Below are 24,895 nucleotides of genomic sequence, written 5' to 3'. Positions count from 1 at the left end.
GCTCAGCTACTTGTCAATCACTTTTTCAGCCTCATCCCTGCCTGACCGGAAGCACAAAGAAATGATAGGAGTTAAGGTCCTACGAAGGCCTTGCTTCTCACCTACGCTAGCCTAGGTCCGTCAGCAATTTTCAATAGGACTCCTCTGGATCGGAACAGCAACTCACTTTCCACAGAAGAAACGTGGAAAGCTCTAGAGCGGGTCCGACGCCGTTTTGAAAGCGCGGGGGTAGAATGAGAGTGGGTACTGGAAAAGACCGGGCGTGGACTCAGAGTCGTGGGGCTTTTGAATGTGGGCTCTCTGCCTGGGACGCCCAACATCCTGGTCGGTAAGACCCAGAGAATATCCACCTTACATTCCCTCTCTTTCTCCGGGCCGTCTTGCAAAATGTCTGGTTTATGGTGGGTGCTTGATACTAGGGAAGTACTGAGAGGCGAGGGGGTAGTGAGTTGCGACTCAGGTATTGGGAATGCCCTGCAGAGTGGATTTCGTGGACAGAGGCGCTATTTTCCCTAGAACTCGCTTCCCGCTTCACCTGGAGGAAACAATTTCCACTCTGCAAGGAAGAATACTATGAACACACTTTGATCTTCCCAAGCTGTACAGAAAACCCCAGACTCGCAGCCGGGGTTAGGAGGGGGCGATCAGTACAGGTACATTTCGTAATGGGACGGTGCAGCCAAACAACCCGTTCCAAGAAAGGCTGCAGAGAACGAAACCAGGTTTTGGTGGCGGAGGACACCGGCCCCTCTCCAGGTGCTACACCACCAGGTTCTGGCCCACCTTGCGGCAACCTCTGCCAAATCTTTATACGGGGGGCCGTGCGTGCGGACCACGGATCCTGGCACTCACTGTGCGTGGCCGTGAACCGAAACCTGGCAGGGCGAACGGCGCTACCCGCCGTCGGGTGCACGGACCCGGTTCTGAGAGAAGGCCAGAAGCCCACTGCGCCTCGGTCCTCCGGAGCGTGCAGGTGGGCGCAGGAAAGGGCCAGGGCCGCTCGCCCTCCCCGCCGCGGCCCAGGACACCGGAGTAGCGCGGAGGGCGCCAGCACATTAGGGACACGATCTTCTTTCCGGGGCTAGGAAGGGGTGCAGAGGCGCGGTCGCGGGGCGCCTTACACCACCAGGTTGTCGGGTCCCCAGGTCCGAGGGAAAATCCCTAGGTGTCCCAGGCCCTGGACTGGAGCCGCGGCTGCTGTCCCGGGGCTCCTCGGGTGGCGTGGCGAGTAGCCACTCCAGCCCTCGGCCGGCGCCCCTCCCAGCGCCGCGCTCCGCTCCTCCCTCGTCCAGCCTTCCGCTCCGCCCGGGCGCCCCGAGGACAAACGGCGGGGGGGAGGGGGGACGGGACGACGGAATTTCCCAGAGAGGGGGCTCCGGCTTCCCCGCAACGCGGCAGTCTGTTTCTGTTTACGGAGTGAAAGGGGAAATGGAAAAGGCGGGGAGGCGGCGGCTGGCGTCCGCTGCGCCGCCCCTCGGCCGGCTCAGACGCCGTGAGTCAGGGGCGGACAAGGGCGGCCCGGGAGGACAGCCTGGGCTGGAGGTCCCGCGCTCACTGGTGCGCTCGGGTCGGGACGACGCGCCACGCTCCGGGATCGGTCGCCCTGGCTCCAGCTTCCGCTGCTGCCGGACCTCGCCGTCCGCGCGCGCTCGACTCCGGGGGGTGGGCCACCGGAGGCGCACCGAGCCGTCTGGGGGCCGCGGCTGCAGCGCTCTGCCCGCCAGGTAACCCTCCGTTCGGCGACTTCTGGGTGTCTTTGTGGTGGCAGCCCTCCACGGAGCCCCGACGGTCGAGCGCGGGTGCCCCAGGCCGAGGGGCGAACTCCCGGGCTCCCGGAGGTGGGGGCGTACCCGCCGGAACGCGCTACTGCGCTTCCGCGGTTCTCTCCCGTCGCGGCTGTCGCCGGCACAGCTGGAAAGCACCTTGCGCAAGGGTCTCACGGGGTGCAGACTCCGACTCCTCCCCCTTCCTCCTCCTTCCCGGATCCCTAACGCGCGAGCAGTGCCGGTCTGGGCAGTGCGCGGGGACACAGAGACCCTCTGTCACCGCGCCTCCCGCCGAATACACCGCCCGGCCTGCTGCACTCTCCCCGCCGACGCCGGTGAGTGCGCCTCGGAGGCTGGGGACCCGGCTGCCGCCCGCCCAAATCGTGGGGGCTTTTTATAATTTACAAGCCCTTGGTAGGCTTCCCCGGCTTTAAAGAATAGGAGGAGGGGAGTGGGGGCGGCGGTTGACGGAGCAGAGAACTTTTTGAATAGCTGAAACTTAATTTCATGCTTATGTAACCCGGATGCTATTCTGTGACTAAAGGGTCGTTATAGAAGGACGTGAATGCTGGGCTTTCGGTCTAAGAAGAAATGTTGAGGGGAGGGTCGTAATGTGATATCAGGACTCCAAAATTCTTTTAGTTCTGGGCGGAGAACGACGATTAGAAAGAAGAACGGCGTGCACAGAAATTGCCCCAAAAGTTAATAAGGAAGGCCAGGAGCTGCCTTTAAGAGAAACGGCTATTTCACTTTTGGAAAGACATTTTGGCACGGAATAAAGAACTCCTACTAAAAACAGGGAAAGAAACACGACTGCAGTTGCATTAGGTATCTGTGGCCTGTGTCTCATGTATTTGCCAAGTAGAATATAATCTGAATCCAGCAGACGCCCCCAACTCTCTGATGGATTGAGGTTTGTATGCAGTACTTGCGACAGCTGGCCCTTAAGGCCTTTTTCTTACAAGGAAAATTGGATAGTTGAGGTGTCTAGAGGTTCTGAAGCAGAGTGGCTGTGCTCCTATATAGCTAGAATGTGTAATTCTGGGGCTTTTGGAGAAAAAATATAATAAGAGATATGCCCTGAGGGGCAACGTACTATTTTGGCAGTAAAATCTTTTAAATGGGAAGTAACCAAAGGTATAATTATCCTTTGTTAGGCAGAGGTTTATATCTATAATCTTGGCCTTTTTTCGTTCACACTTGCTAGGAATTTCTCCACTTTTGTTTATGTAAATGGAAGTAGCCAAGAGTGTAACATTAATGAATAAGAATAGGATTTCCTCTTGGTGTTATTGCTGATTTCTGAAATAACTCGAAGCAAATCATTTTGACAATATCTGCCCATTTCTCCATTTCTAAGATGGTTGTAGTTGTCTACTCCATTGTCAAGTGGGGATTTTATGAGGATTTTTATAGTAAACTACGTGGGGAAGAGTCTTTATTGGTAAAGTAGAATACCTTCACAATCCAGTTTTTCTAGATGGCTACTGATCTGTATAACTCGGAAATCACTAGCATGTTGTCTGCTTAATGAAGGTCTGAAAGTGCTGAGGCTTTTTGCAGGGGCATTTAGCAGGCTGACTGGTCATCAGGGTTGCTGGGGTGTACTGATTTGCGTGACAGGAGCCCTGCTGTTGCTAAGGAATTACCCCTGGCATCAGTGTCCTACACGGCCCTCCCTCCCCTCTCCCCTCTCCCCTCTCCTTCTCCCTTCCTCCCTTCCTCCGCCTCTCCCTCAGCACATAACTTAGGGGTGTGTGTGTTCAGACCTCTTAGGCTTCACACATAAATGCTCCAGACTTTCTGCAGAACTTGAAAATCAAAACCTGTCTTTACTCACTGGATCAGCTGACTGACTTGTAAACTGTGTGGACTTTTTTTCTTTCTTTCTTGAGTCATGTTATTCCTGGGAACTTTATTTTCTCTCCAGCCAGCCATTAGCTAAGTCCTGGAGCCTTGGAACTTTTCAGCCACTGGGGTCCTCCATCTGGCTGGTTTTGTTTTAACTTCCTTTTCTCAGTAAATTCTACAAGCAGAAACTGCAACTGAATGGCCCAGTGAAATCAGAGTCGAATGTTCCTCCGTGAACCTAAGCAATTCCTTTCCTAACTCAAGACTCCAGGAGCCTGAATCAGTCTTCCTCAAAGACACAGGAGATCTGTGAGGGGAGCTTCCTTCGCTCTCTAGATGTGACCATGGCTAACAGCTATCAAAGCATTTCAGAGGTTTTTGCTTTTTTGTCTTTGTCTCTTGTTCTAGATACAGCATTTAAAACCTTACTGTGAAGAAACCCAGGGAACAGGTAACCGCATCCCATTTGCAGATAAGAAAGGAGGCCTAAGCAGTATCTGCAAAGCCGGGACTTCTCTGTGTTGTGCACGTACCAGCAACTACAGAAGGCAGAGCTCTTTGACTCTGCACCAGACACCTTACACACCTGAACTTCTTTAAACCTCACAACCGCCCTATGAGGTAGGTGCTGTTATGCCTCCATTTCACAGACAGGGGAAGTAGAGGTGCAGAGTGGGTAAGGTGCCTGCCTAGGAACGTGTAGGCCGTGAAGAAAGGGCTGGGAGTCCAGCCCAAGCAGCCTGAGTCCAGGTGGAATATCAGACTGCAGGATGCGAGATAGCATGCTTTCTGCAGAGAATGCTTGCACATCAGAAAATGGTCATCAAGTAAGTGAATAGCATCCCTGGATTGCCTTGGTCTTTTCTCAAATGAAATTGGCTCAGAGACCAAAAGTGGAGTGGTAGTCACTAGAGCTATAGGTGCTCCCCCCCAACCCCCCAGGTGGCACATTTCCTGGAGCTTTGTACTTGAGCTCCTCAGATGGAGGCCTGTGGCTTTTAGCACTGAGTATTGAATGTGTTAAAGGTTTGTGCTTTCAGGAACCAGAAGCATCTTTCAGAGAGGCTTTCAGGAGCACAATAGTTTAAGTAGATGTTCATGCCTCTAAATTCTCTTAGATGTCTTAAATCCTTTTATCTTTAATCCTCTGGAATGGAATTGTTCTAAAATCCTGAGCAACAGCATCATTTTTTTTTTTTTTAATCCTGGGTTTACCTTCTTTTTCTCATTTACAGATCCCAAGATGTAGCACCTGATTTGCATACAAGAACTAAAATACAGTATTGGCTAATGTAGTTAGCTTAGCTGGCCTTACCTGTGTCTTGCTTAGGATAGATTCGGCTGTCCTGGCCTCTTTGTAATACCACAGCTTCTAGAGGGTGATTGATCTAAATATTACATTAACTTTCTTGGGTCATTGAGATACATGCTTTGTACAATTAAAGAATTCTGGTCTCAAGAGGAGACAGCTGATTCACAGCTAAAAGAATCTTCCCCTTTCTCATAGGTCGCTGGCAGGAGGATTTGAGGCTTGTGGTCCCCAGTCTAAATGAGCTGTTTATTTGCATCGGAATTATTCCTGAAACTTGATCTATCATCATCAGTTTGCTTAGATTCTAATCCATTTTACAGGCTTTTGGCTCCACGGCCTGAATTTTATTTGCCAAGTTGGCTCCTGAATTTGATTAAGATAGTTCTTTTTCTTTCTTTAAGAAAAAAAAAAGGTTTTTTTTTAAGATTTTGTTTATTTATTTCAGAGAAAGCATGAGTGGTGGGGAGGGGCAGAGGCAGAGGGAGAAGCAGACTCCCCACTGAACAGGGAGCCTGATGTGGGACTGGATCCCAGGACCCTGGGATCATGACCTGAGCTGAAGGCAGCCGCTTACCTGACTGAGCCACCCAGGTGCTCCAATAAGATAGTTCTTTTTCTTTAAAGTCACCAGGGCATGGAAGCCACAGAGGTCTGTGTGGGGAGGGTTGCTCTCTTGGAGGAACAGTAGGGTTGGAAGCTGTCAAGGGCCAGGAGCCTCAGCTCCTCAGATTTCTGAGCCGCGCTTATTCGTGTTTATGTTTAGTGAAACTTTCAGTGGCTATAACTCATGCCACCAGCTCAGTGAGTGAGTGAGTAAGGAGTAAGCTCTCTGGATCTCAAGTTTCCCTTCTGCAAAGTGAACGGCCGGACTTAAAGGTTATCTAAGGTCCCTTTCTTCACCATCTGTCAACTTGAATTTACACACACTGTTGACACAGAGCCCTCATTTTATAAACCGAGGCATATGGAAGCTGTTCCCAATCCTTTGATGTCATTTTCCCATTGATCTTAAAGGCAAATACAAATATGGTAACTGTTTGTCTTTTCTTTTGCAGACTCTCCAGAAAGCATAACAGTGATGGAGTACATGAGCACTGGAAGTGACAATAAAGAAGAGATCGATTTATTAATTAAACACTTGAACGTGTCCGATGTAATAGACATTATGGAAAATCTTTACACAAGTGAAGAGCCAGCAGTTTATGAACCCAGTCTCATGACCATGTGTCAAGATAGTAATCAAAATGAGGAGCGTTCAGAATCTCTGCTGCTCAGTGGCCAAGAGGTGCCTTGGCTGTCATCGGTCAGTTATGGAACTGTGGAGGATTTGCTTGCCTTTGCAAACCACATATCCAACACCGCAAAGCATTTTTATGGACACCGACCTCAGGAATCTGGGATTTTATTAAATATGGTATGTTTTTTTCCTGATCAGTTGAGTGCTGTGTGTTCAGCTTTACTCTTGCAGCTTCGTGTAAGGCAGAGGGGCAGCTAAACTTGGTTTAGACTGGCTACCATGTACGACTTTTAAAAACATAGTATCTGTAAGAATCATCTCCATGTTAAAGATGCAAAAAAGGTCTTCATTCAAAGTTCCACTTAATCTTCCATGTGTCAGTGACAGTCGTACAAATAGGTCATTAAGAAGAATGTCTTTTAACTTAACAATTCATTAGAAAGCTCATTCATCAGGTAGGCAGAAGAAAACTTAATGAGAATTCTTCATCTGAGGGGAATCAATACTTTAATTAATATTTTTGAAAACTGGATTTTTTTCTCCTCTCTTGTCACATCTTGGAATGTCACAGTATTAATACTGGTTAACTTCAGTTCTTGCAGAAATATAGTTTGCAGGCAATAAGTAGCAATGCACAGATTCACTCTCTTTAACTGGCAAAGTATGAATGACAAATGAGATATTTCCTTAGTCATACCAAGTATGCAAATAATCCAAAATATTGTGACAACACATTGTCACAATAGTTGATCAGATGATGTGTTTGGGTGTGCCTGGGATTCTGGCAGTCTTAGTGTGTCAGAGGTGAATGTAGGTGTTGGCTAGAGGTCATCTAATCTTTTAAAAAGGACATTTTACAAAGGAGTAGGTAGTAACTTGCAAAATGTGCATATTGACGGAAGTGACTCCTTTTCCTTTGGTGCTAGTTCTATGTGGCAAAATGGCTAATGTAGGGGGAGGGTCAGTGTTGAATGATTGGAGTCTGGACAGAGTACTTAACTTTTTTTTTTTAAGTAGTACATTCATTCAATTGAAAACAACACAGTAATTTAGGTCAGCTATGTAGTAAATTGTTTTGTTAGAAACCAGTTGTGTTTAGCTCCAGCTCAGTTTGGAGCAAGATTACTTTTTGCATAGTTGCATGACTTGCTTTGGTCTGGATATACCAAACTGTGTTTAATAGTTGACTAAGTACTTTACCTTGAGAATATTATTTCTTCTTATACATGGAAGTAATATCGAACTAGGAGCACTACCTAATTTTCTTAACATTAGGACTACCTAATTTTCTTAACATTGTCATAAACAAAATATTTTTGCTTATAAATATGTAGAAACTTGCATTCATTTCTCCTGGCCCATCAGACTGAAGAGAGGTGGGCCATAGAACTTTATTGGGAATGTAGAGAAGAGAGTTCAGGAAAATTATAAGGAATACAAAGAAATAGCTTCCTAAAGGTTTTGGAGTGGAAAAAAAAAAAAAGCCAATGCAGAAAAGGAGAGAAACAAAGACATTACAAGGAAGTGCAAATTTTATCAGCAAAGGCTAGGAGTAAAATGTTGTCAGTCCCCGCTGTGGAGTCTATGCTCAATAAGTGAACAAATGCGTATTCAGGAGAAAATTTAAGAATAAGACATATCATAAAAGCAGGGATCTTTAAAACTTTAAAAAGATTTTTAATTTAAAAATGATCAAGAATATAAAGCAAGAAGATTTAAAACCAGAGTGGAATAACAGGAGAACCTCAAAATCTGCAGGGATGCAGACCATGCCTCACTGGGAAAATCATCCCAGTGGTCGATGACTCTCGGGGCTGTGGTTGACTTTTCTGTCACTAAATTAAGAATCGTATACATCCTATGACTGCTAGTAACCAATGCCAGGTCCGTGCTTTATAAATAATGGCATAGGAATCATGACTTGCCATGCTTGATCTTTGGCAGTTTGAGACAAGATGATGAAGGAGGCACGGTTTGCTTTTGGCTCCCACTCATCCTTATATGGTGCTCTCCTTGGAACCATCCTGTGTTTGAGATCTTTGTCTTCTTGAAGCCCTCCCCCTAAGACCCTATCAAAACTTTTCCATTCTGGGCTTCACTTGCTTTAATAAATGATCACTCATTATCTAACAGACAGGCTGGTTCCAAGGTAAATTTCATCTATAAAGTGTATCTGCATATAGACCAAATGCCTTCATTCAAGTATTCATCCATTCACTTGCTAGACATAGGTCAGATATCGACAATGTATCAAGTACTTTTCCAGGTGCTACAGATCCAGTATGGAAGAGTCTGGGTTCTCTGGTAGCTTACTGCCTGGTGAAGGCCTGAGGTAAGTAGAACAGGTGATTATAATGCCGTGTGCTTCTTCCTGATACAACTACACCCTGATTGCTGTGGGGATGCTCAGACAGGACACCTCACGTGGCCACAAGGGAAGAGAGACTGCCAGAGATGCTTCTAAAAGGAACTGATGCCTAAACTGTTGAGTTGGAATCCGCCAGATAAAGGGGATGGAGAGTGGAGAGTGTTCCAGATGAGAATAGCATGTCCAAAGGCCCAGGGGCATAGAGACATGGTGTGTTCCTGGCAGCCAACAACCATAAAGCCCATGGAGTTAATTAGACAGGGTGGAGGATCAGGAATTACAAAAATATCCGGCAACAGAGGCACGTAAAATGTTGGTCTGCGCGTGTATGCAAATGTGTGCTCTTTTTCTAAAAATATTTGATAAAGATTCTACCGACATCCAGCAGGACCTGGGGAAGAAACTTTAGGAGACCAACCTAGGCGTTGCTTGGTATGAGAGTGCTATGAGTTATTTACACTCTAGACCAATTCATAACCTGAGTGGGGAATGAATAACTGAAAATGGGGTGCAAAGACTGAACTCATTGGTGATTAGATGGGGACCCGAAGGGCCCCAAAGGGTTCGCTCATAGATACGGGTGTGAGATGTGGGAATGCTGTTCCTCAGGGGTTAGTCATGGAGTCCTGGCTTCTCAGGGTTGGAAAAACCTTAAAGATACTTGAGTCAAGCCCTCTGTCTGATGCTTACATCACCCTGGTCATCATATCCAATAATTGTTGGAACATTTTGGTCTGTGCCTGAAAATCTCCTTTGACAAAGTTTATCACATACTGGGGCATTTAATTTCATATTTAGCCAATTCTGATTGTAGGAAAGTCCTCCTTCGTAATGCATTAAAGTCCGTCTCTGACTCTCCTTAGCCCTAGTCCTACTTTTTGGCCATAAAAAAGGTATAGATGTCGAGTAGTGTGAGGATGAAGGCCCATGAATTACAGTGCCTGGGTATGTATTTCAGCTCTGAGATGGATTAGCTGTATGACTTTAGGCTAGTAACCCCTCCACGGCTCAGTTTACTCATCTGTAAAATGGGTCACATCATAGCACTCACTCTGTGGGGCTGTTGTGTGGGACAAATAAGGAATGCACAGGACCTGTTTACACAGAGTGAGTGTTGAAAGAGTGCAAGCCATTGTGGTAGTTGCTGTTGCAAATAATTGTTACTCTCTTTCTTTAGGACGGTCTTTCCAATACTTTAAAACTTGCATGTTCCCCACATCTTCTCGCTTCTGTCACAAACACTTCTCATTGTGTCTGCTACTTGTCACTTACTGGAGGGTTACTTTCATCCTCAACCTGGGCTGCACCCTCAGAACTCAAGCCCGGGTCAGTGCCTGCCTTACAGCCCTGAACTTGAACATGGCAGTCCATTGAGTAGGAAAGAGCCACCTTTGCCTTTGTTCTAGATAATATGCCTCTAGATAATAGCCCAAGGTTGTATTTGTGTCCTAGCAGCCATATCCTACAGGTTCTTTATGGAATTTATTCCTATTAAAGTACTTAAGAATTTTTCTCAAGGCCTGCTGCTGGGCCCAGCATTGTTTAGTGTCACTAGTCTGGAGAAGGAACTCAAAAGCATGCTTATAACGTCTGCACTTGATGGTGGCTTTGGTTAAGCTGAAGAATTGGCAGACATGAGCAGCATAGATTTCCATAGGATTATTTGGTAGGGTCCCTAAAAAAAGGAGAAGGCAGGAAAAAAAAAACCATTGCAAACCCAAAGAGGGAAGGTCTAGGGCCAGGAGAAGAACCGGGGACTTTGCAGAAGTGCTGACTAGCCTGTGCTCGCCTATCACACTGAATGTGTCAGGGCCTATCATCAAAGGAGAACCTGCCTTTGGAGGCATGTCCCCGGAACATGGGAGCTTGTAAAACAGGGATGAAGGAACGTGCAGTATTCTATCTAAAGAGGCGAAGGCAGAGGTGCTCAGTGACTTGTAAATGTAGGCTTTTAGTAACTGGCTTTTGATCCTGGCTGAGCTTTAATTCCTGTCTTCTGGAAGATAGAAGGCACACAGGAGCTCTGGCTTTGGGGTCAGACAGACCTGAGTTCCAATCCCGACTTTGTCATGGCCTAATGAGTTACTTAACCTCTTGAAACCAGTTTCCTCATCTGTAAAGTGGAGATAAAAATAGTACTTACCTCCCAGGATGGCTGGGAGATCTAGATGAGAGCTGAGCACAGTGCCCTCCTTATAATTAGCACTCATTGCGTGGCTGCAATGAGTCTTCTTCATCCCTTGGGTCAAACTGGGCTATCACAGATTGAGCTGGACAAGAGTAAAACTTGCACGAATGAAACCCTGAGTGGATAGCTGGAGCCGAAGTGAAACAGGAAACGTAAATACTTAATAACAAGAACAAGGCAATGAGCAAGTACGGTTGAGTGCCGTGGGTATGGTTCTGTCTACATGTGGCAAGGGACTACATTTATCATGTCCTTAGCATGTTGTAAAAAGAGGACTTCAGTAACTTGAGGTGACACACTTCTTGAAAGGAGGTCGTATTTCAAACAAGGCAAGACCCTGGGCTGTGGTGCTTCTTCATTTTCCTGCTAGGGCTCCACTCGGGGGCTGGCTCAGGGGAGTGCTCAGGAAATACTTCATTTTAAATGTAGTGACTTCACATCTCGAAGGATTGGAGTCGTCCTCCTCTTCATTCCCTGACTAAGAGCACATGCATCCATTTGTGGGGTACAGCTAAGATGAGCGGTAATGGAGTCTGAATGAATAACCCTGGGATTATTACAACTATTCTCTTGGCAGTGGCCTGCTGAGGGGCCCGCGCATCTGCCGATGAATCAGGTGTTCATTCTTTTCCCATGTGGTCCGCATTCCCCTTCAGCCTCTTCTGCACTTGAAATAACTTAATGTCATTTGGATAGTTTCACACTTCCTGAATTCATAATCTGAAGTCGTGAAGTTGCTAATTACACAGAGGCAAACCTTGTATTTTTGAGACCCTGTTCCCCTCAAGAGAACATGGTAAACATATTGTAGGCATGTGCTCCAGGTCATAACTCAAAATAACATATCTTATTAATTTATTTTCATATTTATCATTATAATTCTTCCTCCTTTTATTTATTTATTTATTTATTTTTACTCTTAAAATTGAGATATACTTTATATGCAGTGAAATACACAGACCTTAAATGTCTGGTTTGTTGAGATTTGACAAAAGCATCCACACTGCTCCCAGGATATATGTCTTTTAATTTTTGAGTCAACTCGTTTTGAAACCACTTGTTCCCAGTGTTGGCCTGTTCAGGAGCTCTCGGAGGTTAAGGGTCATCTCCTCGTTCACAGCTGCCCTCCTCGGCACCAAACACAGTGCCTGGTGCTTTTTATGCACTCAGTAAATACTAAGTGAGCAAGTAGATGAGAAGTAATTCTGTCCCTTGTTGATTTATGCAGCACTGTCAACTCATAGCTCTGGCATAACACCTTATTTTCCAGAATCCTCTACAATCATCAGTTTATTTCCATGCTCTCTCTCCGTATGCGTCATGTGTGAGTAATAGCTATGCGGACTAACAGGTTAGCACATTATAATTGGAAACGAGTCAACTTGCAGGCACAGTTTATATTTATGCAATCTTTATTTTCAGCCTTTTGGTCACAATAGTCATGTTCCCTTAGATAAATAATTTTTAAAATTTTGACAATTAATTACTCACCAGGAGGTGGAATACGATCAGGTCTGACCAGGGACATGTTTCTGTTACATGCTTTCTCTGGCTTGCCGAAGCTCTAAGTATAGTCTCCCTACACTGTTAGGATTACATAACAGTGACATTAATTTCAAACACTGCGTAGGAATGCAATTTAAAGTAACCAGTTTCTAAAGGTGTGTCTTTTTGGTCTAAAGTAGCCAGTTTCTAAAGGGTGTGTCTTAGAAAAGGAGTCTGCTGGAATTCTCACCCTCCTGCCTGTTTGTTTTGTTGTAGGTAATCACTCCCCAGAATGGACGCTATCAAATAGACTCTGATGTTCTCCTCATCCCTTGGAAGCTGACTTACAGGAATATTGGCTCTGATTTCATACCTCGGGGGGCCTTTGGAAAAGTGTACTTAGCACAAGATATAAAGACTAAGAAAAGAATGGCGTGTAAATTGGTATGTACTTTATAACCAGATATCCTGCGCCGTATGTATGTTTAGCATTGTGGCTCTTGTTTGCTTGCATTACTCAAAGGTTGTTGCCATTTGATTGGATCTTATGTAAGGGTGCCCTGTCCAAAAACATCCTTCTTCTTTTTTTTTTTTTTTGGACTTGCTTGCTCCCTGGGGTTCAGTCCCTAAGTCTGTTTAAGTGCATAGTTTGTTTTAATCTAGTTTGCATTGATAAAAAAGAAAACACTGCTGGCTTCTATAGCAGGACCTTGGATAACGTCATCCATCTGTGGTAGGGTGGAGTGGAGGGGAGCTCTCCTGCAGGAGCAAATCTGTGTGCTGCTCCTTTAATCCCACCCACAGGGAAGGGAACCAGGCAGGGAAGCCAAGCTGGGAAAGCCACAAGGCTTCTCAAGACTGTAGATTAAAGGATTGAATATAAATAGACCAATTATTGCAAAGACCCTGTCTCTTCTTAAGTAGCCATTGCTGAGGCATCCCTGCTTTGGAAGACTGCCGAAGCTGGACACGTACACACCCTATGACCCAGCAATTCTACTCCTATAGGCACACACCCAAGAGGCATGTGCACTTGCTCACCAAAAGCTATGCACTAGACTGTTCATCATAGCACTCTTTGTAATAGTCCCAAACTGGAAATTCTCCAGATGTCACAGTGTGGTATATTTACACAGTGGGATACTGTACAGTGAAGAGAGCAAATGGTTTACAACTGTAATAATGTGGATGAATCTCATCACCATATGTTAAGCCCAAACAGCCAGATACCAAGTAAGATCTACTCTATGCTATTCCACTTCTATACAGGCCAAAAATAGGCTAAACAAATCCGTGCTGTTGGAAGTCAGGATAGTGGGTGCCCTTGAGGGGCAGTGACTGGCAGAGGTCAGGAAAGGGTTTCTGGGGGGCTGGTAGAGTTCTGTTTCTTGATCTACATGGTGGTGACATGGGTGTGTTCAGTTGAAAATTCCTTGAGTTTGATACATAACCAGTTTTATGCATTTTGGTATGTCTGTTTCACTTTAAAAGTTTTTAAGAGTGCTCAAAAACTAATGATGTACTGTATGGTGACGAAGATAACATAATAAAATAAAAAAGTGATCCATATCCATAAAAAAAAAATAAAGTTTTTAAGAGTTCAATAAAATAAACTCCTTTTTGATTTGCTGAATCTGGCCATAGTCTATCTTATTGTAATTAAAAAAAAAAAGACCAACAATATATTGGCCTCGTTTGTTCCTTCATAAAGATTTGCTAGAGTATCTGTTATCAAAAGAAAAGGAGATATTATAATAAGCCATTTGAAGCTTGCATTTAGAAGAGACACGTTCCAATTCTTTTAAGAGATTCTAGTGACATTTTAGAAAGGTCTTAGAACCAAAATGTCCTATTTTACAGTTTCATCACAAAAGGCATGAAAAAATAGCTTTGCAGGTTTGTTTTCCCTAGAGTACTTACATTTAATTTTTAAGCTGTATTTTTTTCTTAAAAGGAAAACCACGTAAGATGATTAACAACACTTGGAAGATTCAAAAGAATGTAGGTTGAAGAATGAGATCTCTTTCCTTGAGGCAACTACTGTGAATGAGTTCTTGTACATCTTTCCAGAAAATTTCTATGGACATGTGTCATGTATAGCTTAAGAGATTTTTACAAATGGGAGCATAATACATGTACTTGGCGCGTCTTGCTTTCTTCATCCGACACTGTATTTTGGAGACATTACATATCTATCTGCACTGAAAGATCTACTTTTTTCTTTATTAATGACTTTTGATTTTCCTTAGAATAGATTTTAAATGCATTGCCAGAGCATGAACTGTGGGTCCAAAGACATTATATTATTTCATAACAAGTGGAAATATTGAAAAGACAACCTAAAATCTAGGTGCCATAGAAAGTACATGCAAAATAGATGGGAAATTATCTCTCTTTTGATTCAATTGTAAATAATTCTTTGGTTGGATTGCTACCTGCTAAATGAAAATAGTATTTTACATTTTGTTCTTATTTTCTTATTTTGAACTGTTTACCTAAAGCTGACGTCATGTAAAAGCAGGTTTGAACATTATTTTAACTCGGCAGTATAACTTCATGCGGATCATGATCTCCTTGAAGGCATTTATTCGCCCTCTGGATTGTGAGTTGACCTATCTTGTATATATTTTTGTCTAGAATCTTACTGGTATTTTTGTGTTCTAGATCCCAGTAGATCAATTTAAGCCATCTGATGTGGAAATCCAGGCCTGCTTCCGGCACGAGAACATCGCTGAGTTATATGGTGCGGTGCTCTGGGATGAGACTGTGCACCTCTTTATGGAAGCAGGCGAGGGAGGGTCTGTTCTTGAGAAACTGGAGAGCTGTGGACCAATGAGAGAATTTGAAATTATTTGGGTGACAAAGCATGTTCTCAAAGGACTCGATTTTCTACACTCAAAGAAAGTAATTCATCATGATATTAAACGTGAGTTACATTTGGATGTGTAACCTCTTTGGCTTAGAGATGAGTTGGACAGGAGGCAGATGGGCTCCTCTCTTCAGTCTAAAGATCCTCGGTGGTGGGGAGGAGAGCTGCCCTCGAGGGCTTTTCACCTTCCTCCCCTGTGCTCCTGCAACATGTTTTAGCACCAAATGGGATCACTAAAGCTTTCAAAGTCATGAGGAAGGATGATTATCCAATTGTGGAAGATTATGGCCACACGTCTATTAAGTACTGGCTATGCCCTTGTTCATAAGGCTTTAAAAAATAGTAATGTACTTTAAACACACACAGAGTTACATAGTTCTTGAGAAACAAATAGCTTTTTAATTCTGAACACCATTTTGGTAATAATTCATTAAACAAGCCTTCACTGACTGCTTTCTAGGAGTAAGAGATGGTGGGAAATGCACAACAAAGACCCACTATCAACCCTTAATATTTAATGCTACATTGAACTAATAAAACTTTTACTTTAAAAAAAATGGGTATTTTATTTTTTCATTTTAGGAAAGTGGCATGATAATAATATGCTTATATCTTAGGATTTGAAAGTCCAGCTCTCGAGCATTATTTTATTTTTCCAGCTTTACTGAGATATAACTGGCGTAACATTGTGTAAGCTTAAGGTATATGATGGAATGATTTGCTATATGTATATATTGCAAAAAGATTACCCCAATAGGCTTAGTTAACACATCCATCACCTCACATAGTTAAAACCGTGTGTGTGTGGTGAGAACTTTTAAAATCTACTCTCTCAGCTACTTTCAAATATATAATACAGCATTATTAACTATAGTCACCATGCTGTGTATTACATCCCCCAAAACTTGTTCATCGTATCACTGGCAGTTTGTACGCTTTGAGCGCCTTCACCCATTTCCCCCACCCCCATACCCCTGGCAACTGCGATCTGTTCTCTCTTTCTATGAGTTCATTTGTTTTAGATTGCACGGACTAGTGAGATTCGTACAGTATTCATCTTTGTCTGACTTATCTCAGTGATTTCACTTAGATCTTCAAGGTTTCATCCATGTTGTTGCAAAAGGCAGAATTCCATCCTTTTTTGTGGCTGAATAATATTCTATTATATATGCATATACACACACGTCATATTTTCTTTATCCACTCATCCATCGTGGACCCTTAGGTTGCTTCCATGACTTGGCCATGGTATCTTGAGCGTTATTAGTGCGTTCAACCATTTACTCCCACATTGGCTGCACTCTTGGCACATATGAAATGATTTTCACTTGAATTCTCACCTGGATTTATCCTCCTCTTTTGAATATAATATAGTCATCTCAGTAGGGAGCACATTTCAGTCTATTCTGATTTGGGACTCATCGTTTCAGATGATGTTTTTATTTTATTTATGGGTATACAGACAATTTTATACTAAAAAATGTCCTCTTTTTATAGCTAGCAACATTGTCTTCATGTCTACAAAAGCTGTTTTGGTGGATTTTGGCCTAAGTGTTCAAATGACTGAAGATATCTATTTTCCTAAGGACCTTCGTGGAACAGAGGTAATTCTATTCCCACAGGAAAAGTCAATACCTTTTTAAGAGTAAAATTTAAAAATGTTCTGGTGTTATTGCAGAAAGGACAAAAAAGGGGAGGAAAAACATTGCATCAAATGTTATTATCATTGAAACATATTTAATGAGCAGTTGCTCTGTGCCAAGTACTAATTTTAGCATTTTATTTATTTTTTATTTTTTTTTTAAAGATTTTATTTATTTATTTGACAGAGAGAGGCAGCGAGAGAGGGAACACAAGCAGGGGGAGTGGGAGAGGGAGAAGCAGGCTTCCTGCTGAGCAGGGAGCCTGATGCGGGGCTCAATCTCAGGACCCTGGGATCATGACCTGAGCTGAAGGTAGATGCTTAACGACTGAGCCACCCAGGTGCCCCTAATTTTAGCATTTTAAATTAATTATATTATTTAATCCTTGTTACAATGCTATTATTAGTAAATACTGTTATTGTAGGCAAATACTATTATTTACAATAAGGGAATAAGCTTGAAGAAGTTAAAATAAATTGCCCAAAGTTACTCAGCTAGTGACAGATCTGGGACTTAAACCAATTTTTTTTGGAGTCTAAATTCTAACTACTATGTAACTTTTTAATATAGCTAATGTATATATTCTTAGTATAACATGTATATATATATATATATATTCTTGGTATAACTAAGTATTATTGTTTTGGTTCAATTATAGTCATAATTGTCATAGTCGTTAATAATATATATTGAGGAACAACGATATTTTAGGCTTATCTTTAATTCTAGAGAGCCTATAATAAACATCAAATTTATTGTAGCACAAATAAATTGTATTTAGAGATATAAACTAGCTCTAATATTTATTTCATTTGTGAAGCAAAAGCAAAACCAAACCACAAACTTTTCTGAATGTAAATGAGGTTGTGAGGAATGCATTCATGGGTTTTCAAATAATATATTTAATTTAACATATACATGATTGGGCTGAAGAGTGGATTCACATGGAAGCATCTATTGAGCATCGCTATGCATCAGGCTGTTGTGGGTATCAGGAGCACTGGCCAGGGGTCAACAAGGACCGTGGACTTGGTGGTACTGCAGCAACCCCCACTCTTTGCTGAGAGGACCTCTTTTAAATTTACCTGAATTATTAAAAAAGCAACAGTTTAGTTCATAGTCGATTATGATGGGCGTGGGGTTGGATGAAACTGGGAAGGTAAATGGGAGTGGAAGCTGCCTCCCTGGCCCATGCTTAACTATCAGATCCTCCCAGCCCCATGCCCTCTCTCTGCTCTAAGTGCCCCCAGCAAATGGAGAGAGGGCACTTGGCTGCGCCTTTGCCTTAAGATTACTAGGTCAGGGGTCAGCTGGGCTCATGACCTCAGGGTCCTGGGATCGGGTCCCAAGTTGGGCTCTGCGCTCAGTGAGGAGTCTGCTTGTCCCCCTCTGCCCCTCTGCCCTCTCAATTAAATAAATAAAATCTTCTAAAAAAAAAAAAAGATTACCAGGTCAGTCTTAGTGTTCAACCAAATGACAGCCCTTAGTCTAGCTCGTAGATATATTGCACTGAACCCAATTGCAGTGCAAAAACAAGCAAGCAAATAATCATCGTCTGAAACCAAGATTGTATTAGTTTTTCCTTAATTCTCTCAAAGCAACAACTCTCCTGGGAAGCAGAAGAAATTGCTGGTATTACTGAAGTTATTCTGTAAAAAAACTTGAGGAAGGATCCTCGATAGTTGTCTTTGAGCAGAATGATATTTAGAAGAGAAAACTGTAGACTTCTTTAAAAGAATGTTTTAGTCCCCAGATCTTAAGAATACTTCACCGAAGCACAAAATCTAATAAGACTTAATGCTTATGACATGTTTTTTTTGGAGAATGTTTCAGCATATTTTGGCATTAGTCAGAAGTTCAGATATGTGACATTCTACCCTTTTTCCTGGAGCCAGTTTGAGAAACAAACTATTTATGGTATTAAAGATAGAAAATACCTTTCTCTTCCCGGCAGTGTGATCAGATTGAACATTTTGCAATGGCTGGACAAAGAAATGTCTTCCCTGGGATTCTCTAACAGAAAGAGAGTGTGTGCTTGAACATGAGATAATAACATAGTGTTTACTCTAAATAGTATTTTGGATTGAGTTATTTTCAGCAAATGTAAATTGCTTTTTACAAAGCACTAAACTGACTTTGATGTTGAGAGTTATAAACTTTCTTCAAATCAGCCTGCATTTACTATCTGTACGGTGCTCACCAGTCAAAGTTTGATAATGGTGTGAAATCACCATTGAAAGCTTTCAGCGAGCTTATTTTAACTCTTCCTAGTTAAAGAGCCAATAAGATGGTGTTAGTCAAAATCAACCATGTAGACTTACTTTCCTTTGGAACTTGATCACTTGACTGCCGAATAGCTGTAGATGATTGCTGATCCCTGCAGTGTAGCTGGTCTGTGTTTGATCTCTCCCAGCATTCATATTCAGAACATTATACTGTAACCATAAAATATAAGCACAGGGTTAATCTGGCATATATTTAACTTACTGTTTTTTAATTACATCATACAGAGAAAAATAATGAATGTAAATAGCTAATTAGAATTACCTTCTTTTTTTAAGAGAGGGAGGGAGTGGGGATAGAGGGGGAGATGGAGAGGGAGAGAGAGAGAATCTTAAGCAGGCTCCATACCCAGCACAGAGCCTAACGTGGGGCTTGATCTCACGACCCTGAGATCATGACCTGAGCTGAAATCAAGAGTCGGTTACTTAATCGACTGAGCCACCCATGTGCCCCTAGAATTACTTTTATAGCGTGATTCTTTTTTAAAAGTTCTTATTTTCTTCTGAGTCTGTGTTTGGGCTTACTTGATGTAAGTTAACGTGTCATCATCACTTGCAAGTGCGCGCTCGCGCACACACACACGTGACACATTTCTAATAAATGTGTTGAGAGGTGAAGGCCTCGACCCCCGGACATATAGGTTCCCTTGCTCCAGTGCCCATGCCTGAGGCTGTGCAGGTCTCAGAGAGCCTTCATGGTTCCCACCGGGTCTGTTTCATGCTTGCAGTCAGCCAGCCTGAAGAGTTCTCGAACACCATGCCCCGTTGCTCTGGCTCAGGTAGGGGCTGCGGAAGCAGGAGCTCTGAGCCATGGAACGCTGGGGGATCTGCCTGGGGGGGGAGCAGCTACGTCACCAGGTGGAGAGAATGCTGCATCCCCAAATGTGACGTCCCCGGGGGCCTCCAGAGCCCTGTATACAGAGCCGCTGTGGGTTACACCAACAGTAAATACTTTGCCTGATCTTTGCTTAGGAGGGCAAACAAGGGGAGAGGAGATAGACATCCTCTATGGACAGATAATCCTTCCCACTGCATGTGTTTAACTTTGTAATTATATTTAGTAAGAAAGTCTGTGGGGATCCAAATGCTCTGCCTTCACTTCAGGAAATGTTTGAGAACAAGGAGCTCAGTTTAGCCTGTTCGTTGAGACAGACAGACAGACAGAATGAGCAAGGGAACAAAAGCAAGCCAGCCAGGAAGTGTGTTGTAGGATGGTGTTGAATATGGTTAGGATGGGGAAACTGGGAAATTTTCCCAGTTTTTGTAAGCCAGTTTTTTGGTTTTTTTTTTTACTTACTGTCTCTGAAATATATTCCAGGAACACTTACCCCTTTCTCCATATTCAGATGATGGGCAGCATAAACATTTCTTTTTTTTTTTTTAAAGATTTTATTTATTTATTTGAGAGAGAGCACATGAGAGGGGGGAGGGTCAGAGGGAGAAGCAGACTCCCTGCCGAGCAGGGAGCCCGATGCGGGACTCGATCCAGGGACTCCGGGATCATGACCTGAGCCGAAGGCAGTCGCTTAACCAACTGAGCCACCCAGGTGCCCAGCATAAACATTTCTTAATGTTAAATATTGATAATTAAGATTTTAACTACGGTATCTGTATCAGCCATAAATACAGATCATTGGTCACCAGCATTTGCTTGCTTTTTCTTTCTTTTTTAAATTTATAAGCAGAGACTTCTTAGAAGAACTGTTTCTGAAACTAGCCCTGCTTTTCCAGCCTGAAACCAATTTTAAAATGGCATGCATTTAATATTTAGTCACAGGGCTACGTGGTGGTAGAAATAAGAAGTAGTTTGTATAAATGACCAATTAGGACCACTTTTACAACATTACACTCGAAGTGCTTCTCTTCCATGTGATTGGTGTTAATACCCAATGGATCTCTGCCACCTTTTATCACGGCAGATAAGTAGAGGTTTGGCAATTTAATGACAAACGTGAAGACACGTATTTGTAGTATCCATTTAAATATTGAAAGGAATTTTTTTTTTAAGATTTTATTTATTTATTTTTGTGCTCGTGCGTGAGAGAGCATGCGTGTGTGGGCGCATGAGTGGGGGGGAGGGGCAGAGGGAGAAGCACGCTCCCCAGTAAGCAGGGAGCCCGATACAGAACTTGATCTCAGAACCCTGGGATCATGACCTGAGTTGAAGGCAGACACTTAACTGACTGAGCCACCCAGGCGCCCAGAACTGGTGTTTTAATAGAGAAGTTAAGCCTCGGTCAGTGCCTTCCAGAACCTTGATGAGTGGGTGTCCCAGATGCGTTCTTCACTGCAGGCCCATGGCTGCCAGGTCTACCTGTGTGTTCAGTATGTGGAAAAAGAGTGTTCTTCATTAGGCTGCAGGGACACCTCAGGCCAAAGCTGCCTGACCCCCCTCCACCCCCCAAGGGTGTCCCTCTCCCTAGCTTCAGGGAGCACAGCCGTGACATGCTCTTCTGGAGGGCTGAAACGTGCAGTAAATATGGTAAAGGTGGATGAGCCAGCTTCCAGAAATGGATGAGGGAAATGGACACCCCAGGAAATGGGGGAGAGTCAGACTGATGTTTTCTCCTTCTTTTTTAGATTTACATGAGCCCAGAGGTGATCCTATGCAGAGGCCATTCAACCAAAGCAGACATCTACAGCCTGGGAGCCACACTCATCCATATGCAGACGGGCACCCCGCCTTGGGTGAAGCGCTACCCTCGCTCAGCCTATCCCTCCTACCTGTACATAGTAAGTGGGGGTCAGCCAGGGCTGAGGGTGCAGGGGAGGTCCACCTGCTCAGGAGAGCTGCTGTCCCTCTTGTAACACACCCGAGTGGGACGATGTGAACTAGTAACTCAGGAGGCGAAGCTGAAAGTTCTTCCTACATGGAGGAAAGTCCCATTCCCGCAAAGAAGGCATTGCTATTGCAGTGGGAATTGGCTGAAATGTGCGTTGGGCATAAATTATATGCTGTTCTGTTATTCATGACTCATAAAATGCCACTTAGGAGAGTCTGAGTAGCGTAGATCTCTGAGCCAAAGAAACTGTGTATATGTGCTTTGAACACTTTCGTAGAAGAGAGATGAGATTATAGATCCCCAAGCCAGCATGGACGTAATGAAACATGCCACTTCCATTTTACCACTGAGAGATCACAGAGCGGATCCTTCCCCTTTACAGCACAGTGACCCTTGAACTTCATTCACCCAAAGGATGGGTTTAACTCGGGGTGATTACAGAATTAAAGGGAAACTCGTGTAAGGGCATGACTGTATTCGCTGCAGGGCATGTAGTGGGAAACAAATAACTTTCCAGGTCTTGTTCACTAGAACACTTGAACTGTTGAGGGTGTCTTTTCATACCGTTGGTGCTAAGAGAGCTGGTGTGTTGCTAGATCCACAAGCAGGCGCCTCCGTTGGAAGATATTTCGGATGATTGCAGCCCTGGCATGAGATTGCTGATAGAAGCCGCCTTGGAGAGGAACCCCAATCACCGCCCGAGGGCAGCAGACCTACTCAAACACGACGCCCTGAACCCCCCCAGAGAGGATCAGCCACGCTGTCAGAGTCTGGACTCTGCCCTCTTTGAGCGGAAGAGGCTGCTGAGTAGGAAGGAGTTGGAGCTTCCTGAGAACATTGCGGGTATGGACACCTGCTGTGTGCAGTGCCCCTTGCTTCCCTTCTTTCTCTGTCTACCTCAGACTGCCGACGTTGTTCACGAAAGCAGTGGAAAGAAAATGCAGTGACTTCTTGAGTGCCATAAGTTGTCTAAGAAGTCTCAGCAAGAATGTTATTTAGCAAAATCATTAAAAAAAAATTGGCTAAATGACCAGCAAATCCTAACATGTTTCAGCACAAATGTAGGTAACAACAGTCCTTGAGAATCGCCTCTGACTTGCTTTTTTGCACTAGGGAGTATCATTTGCCTTTAAAAACAAATCAATCCTGGCAGTCTTGCTTGTTGGTTCTGAACAGGGTTCTATTTCATGCAATTACGGTAAGCCACGTCAGTCCTTGGTTGGAGACATCAGGGCACTGCTCCTGTATAGATAAAATATTGAGTTTGAAGTCAACTTGCATTTTTGTCTTCCTCTGCTTAAAATCTCCTTGCCAGCTATGAATCTTTCCCACTTAGCAAAGTCAGTACACATTCCAGGAACATTAAATATGCACGGAGAAGGTTTCTATTTTTATTACTGAAATCTGTGGCATTCTTAATCCATTTAGGTCCAAACCCAGATGTCAAGCCTGGAATGTTTATTTGCATTTCATCCTCTTCTTGTCTGACTTTTCTGTATTTAAAGAGAGCCATCTGGGGTGTTGGAAAACATGCCAGAATTTCTAGCTAATTTCTTGTCCTCATTGACTCTTTTTCGAACCCTTTCATCTATGTCATATTACATAAACTAGCCCACAGTCTATAACTCTAAGTCTGTAGGTTTTTAATTAAACCATAGCTTGAATGCTGTTTGATTAGGGCCAAGTGTTCGTTGTTGTTTTTTTTTTCCCCAGAAAAAAACAAGTATTTATTGTTGAGCATGTCACCTGGTCATTAATTTTAGTTTTTTCAATGTTTCCCTTTCCAGATTCATCATGCACAGGAAGCACTGAGGAATCTGAGATGCTAAAGAGGCAGCGTTCTCTCTACATAGACCTTGGGGCCCTGGCTGGCTATTTCAACCTAGTACGGGGTCCACCAACACTAGAATATGGCTGATCGGTGGCATCATTTGCTCTAAATAATTAAGACTCATCACTGGGCTCCTGGAAGCTGGTTCTGCTGACTCCACACCGGGGCTCTGTATAGGGAAGCGGATATGGGCTCCCCGTGACTCATGAATGTGACTCCACGTGGCTCCCATGGGTTTGATTCGTGAAGCTGCCTTGGTAGCCCCCAGTCTAAAGGTTCTCATGTCTCAGGTGGTGTAACTCAAAGGAAATTGAGAGTTCGTAGAAGGATCATTTCTGGTGACTGATTCCATTCACTGTGCACTTTGCTCAAAATGTTAAAAATACCGAGGATATCACGAGGATAATGTCTTAGCCTGAAATTACTATTCTTGGTTCTAATTTAAGGATGAGAACTTCATTTAACTCAGAATAGTTGTTTTGTATATATTGGTGTATATTATATGATAACTCCTTGAGCCTTTGTAGGTAGGTTCTAGTATAAATTAAAGTCATTGTATTTTGGGTGAATAGAACAACTTGAATATTATAGCAATAAGCTGGACTAGTGTCTTAAAAATGGCTGATTATTTAGGAGCCATCTGACAGCAGACCACTAATGACAGGTTCTGTTATGTTCCTATGGAAACATTTTGTACTGTATATGCTATGCTTAAAACATTTAAAACATGATGTTTTGAATGTGGATAAAACTGTGTAAACCACATAATTTCTGTACATCCCAAAGGATGAGAATGTGACCTTTAAGAAAAATGGAAACATTTCTAAATTCTTAATGATGCTACTTTTGTAACTCTTCTGACTCTACTTTCTTCTAAGCATTTGTGTATTAAAATAGCATACTGTGTATGTTTTATATCAAATGCGTCCATGAATCTTTCTTACCTATACATATATTTTTACCATTGTTAATATGTGAGTATTCCCACTTAAAGTATGTTTTTACATCATGCAAATGAAACCAACACTTTTATCCAGTATAATTGGTCAAATCAACCAAATAAACTCAGTATTTTACCTTAATTCTTGGAAAGAGTGTGATTCTCAACTGGGACTGGGGGTGGGTTATGGGGTTTGGGATATAGGTTGGAGGAGAACGTGTATCCTGAGGAAGCAAAGAACACCTGAGAGGTCTGCAAATTATTTATAAGCCCCTCTTCTATTGTTGCAGCCTTAAGCCATTGTTGTCTGGATTACGCCATGTCCCTCCCGCGCATGGGG

General features: G+C 43.3%; 1 protein-coding gene across 4 annotated transcripts; it reads left to right on the top strand.

Moving 5' to 3' along the window:
• Window positions 1–24,697, top strand: MAP3K8 (mitogen-activated protein kinase kinase kinase 8). Of its 4 annotated transcripts, none has more exons than XM_031030555.2 (9): window positions 1–328; window positions 4,026–4,238; window positions 5,985–6,343; window positions 12,484–12,651; window positions 14,872–15,133; window positions 16,574–16,680; window positions 21,582–21,734; window positions 22,381–22,627; window positions 23,572–24,697. In XM_031030555.2, the coding sequence occupies exons 3-9, from the start codon at window positions 6,008–6,010 to the stop codon at window positions 23,700–23,702; spliced, it is 1,404 nt and encodes a 467-aa protein (XP_030886415.1). In that variant the 5' UTR covers window positions 1–328; window positions 4,026–4,238; window positions 5,985–6,007; the 3' UTR covers window positions 23,703–24,697. The 4 variants fall into 4 exon arrangements, with proteins under 4 accessions (XP_030886415.1, XP_030886413.1, XP_081676930.1 ...); XM_031030553.2 differs by lacking the exon at window positions 1–328 and adding an exon at window positions 1,503–1,724; XM_081820804.1 differs by lacking the exon at window positions 1–328 and adding an exon at window positions 1,935–2,679.
• Window positions 24,698–24,895: the final 198 nt, after the last annotated feature.

The sequence above is a fragment of the Leptonychotes weddellii genome, chromosome 5 (genome assembly GCF_054177405.1).
Source record: "Leptonychotes weddellii isolate Sample4059 chromosome 5, ASM5417740v2, whole genome shotgun sequence".
NCBI lineage: Eukaryota > Metazoa > Chordata > Mammalia > Carnivora > Phocidae > Leptonychotes > Leptonychotes weddellii.
Note: the sequence above shows the minus strand (reverse complement) of the source record. Positions and strands in the feature narration are given on the sequence as shown.

Coding starts and splice junctions, on each gene's coding strand:
- MAP3K8 (XM_031030555.2), top strand. CDS start 6,008: ATGGAGTACATGAGCACTGGAAGTGACAATAAAGAAGAGATCGATTTA. Junction 6,344..12,483: donor CTGGGATTTTATTAAATATG/GTATGTTTTTTT, acceptor GTTTTGTTGTAG/GTAATCACTCCCCAGAATGG. Junction 15,134..16,573: donor AATTCATCATGATATTAAAC/GTGAGTTACATT, acceptor CTCTTTTTATAG/CTAGCAACATTGTCTTCATG.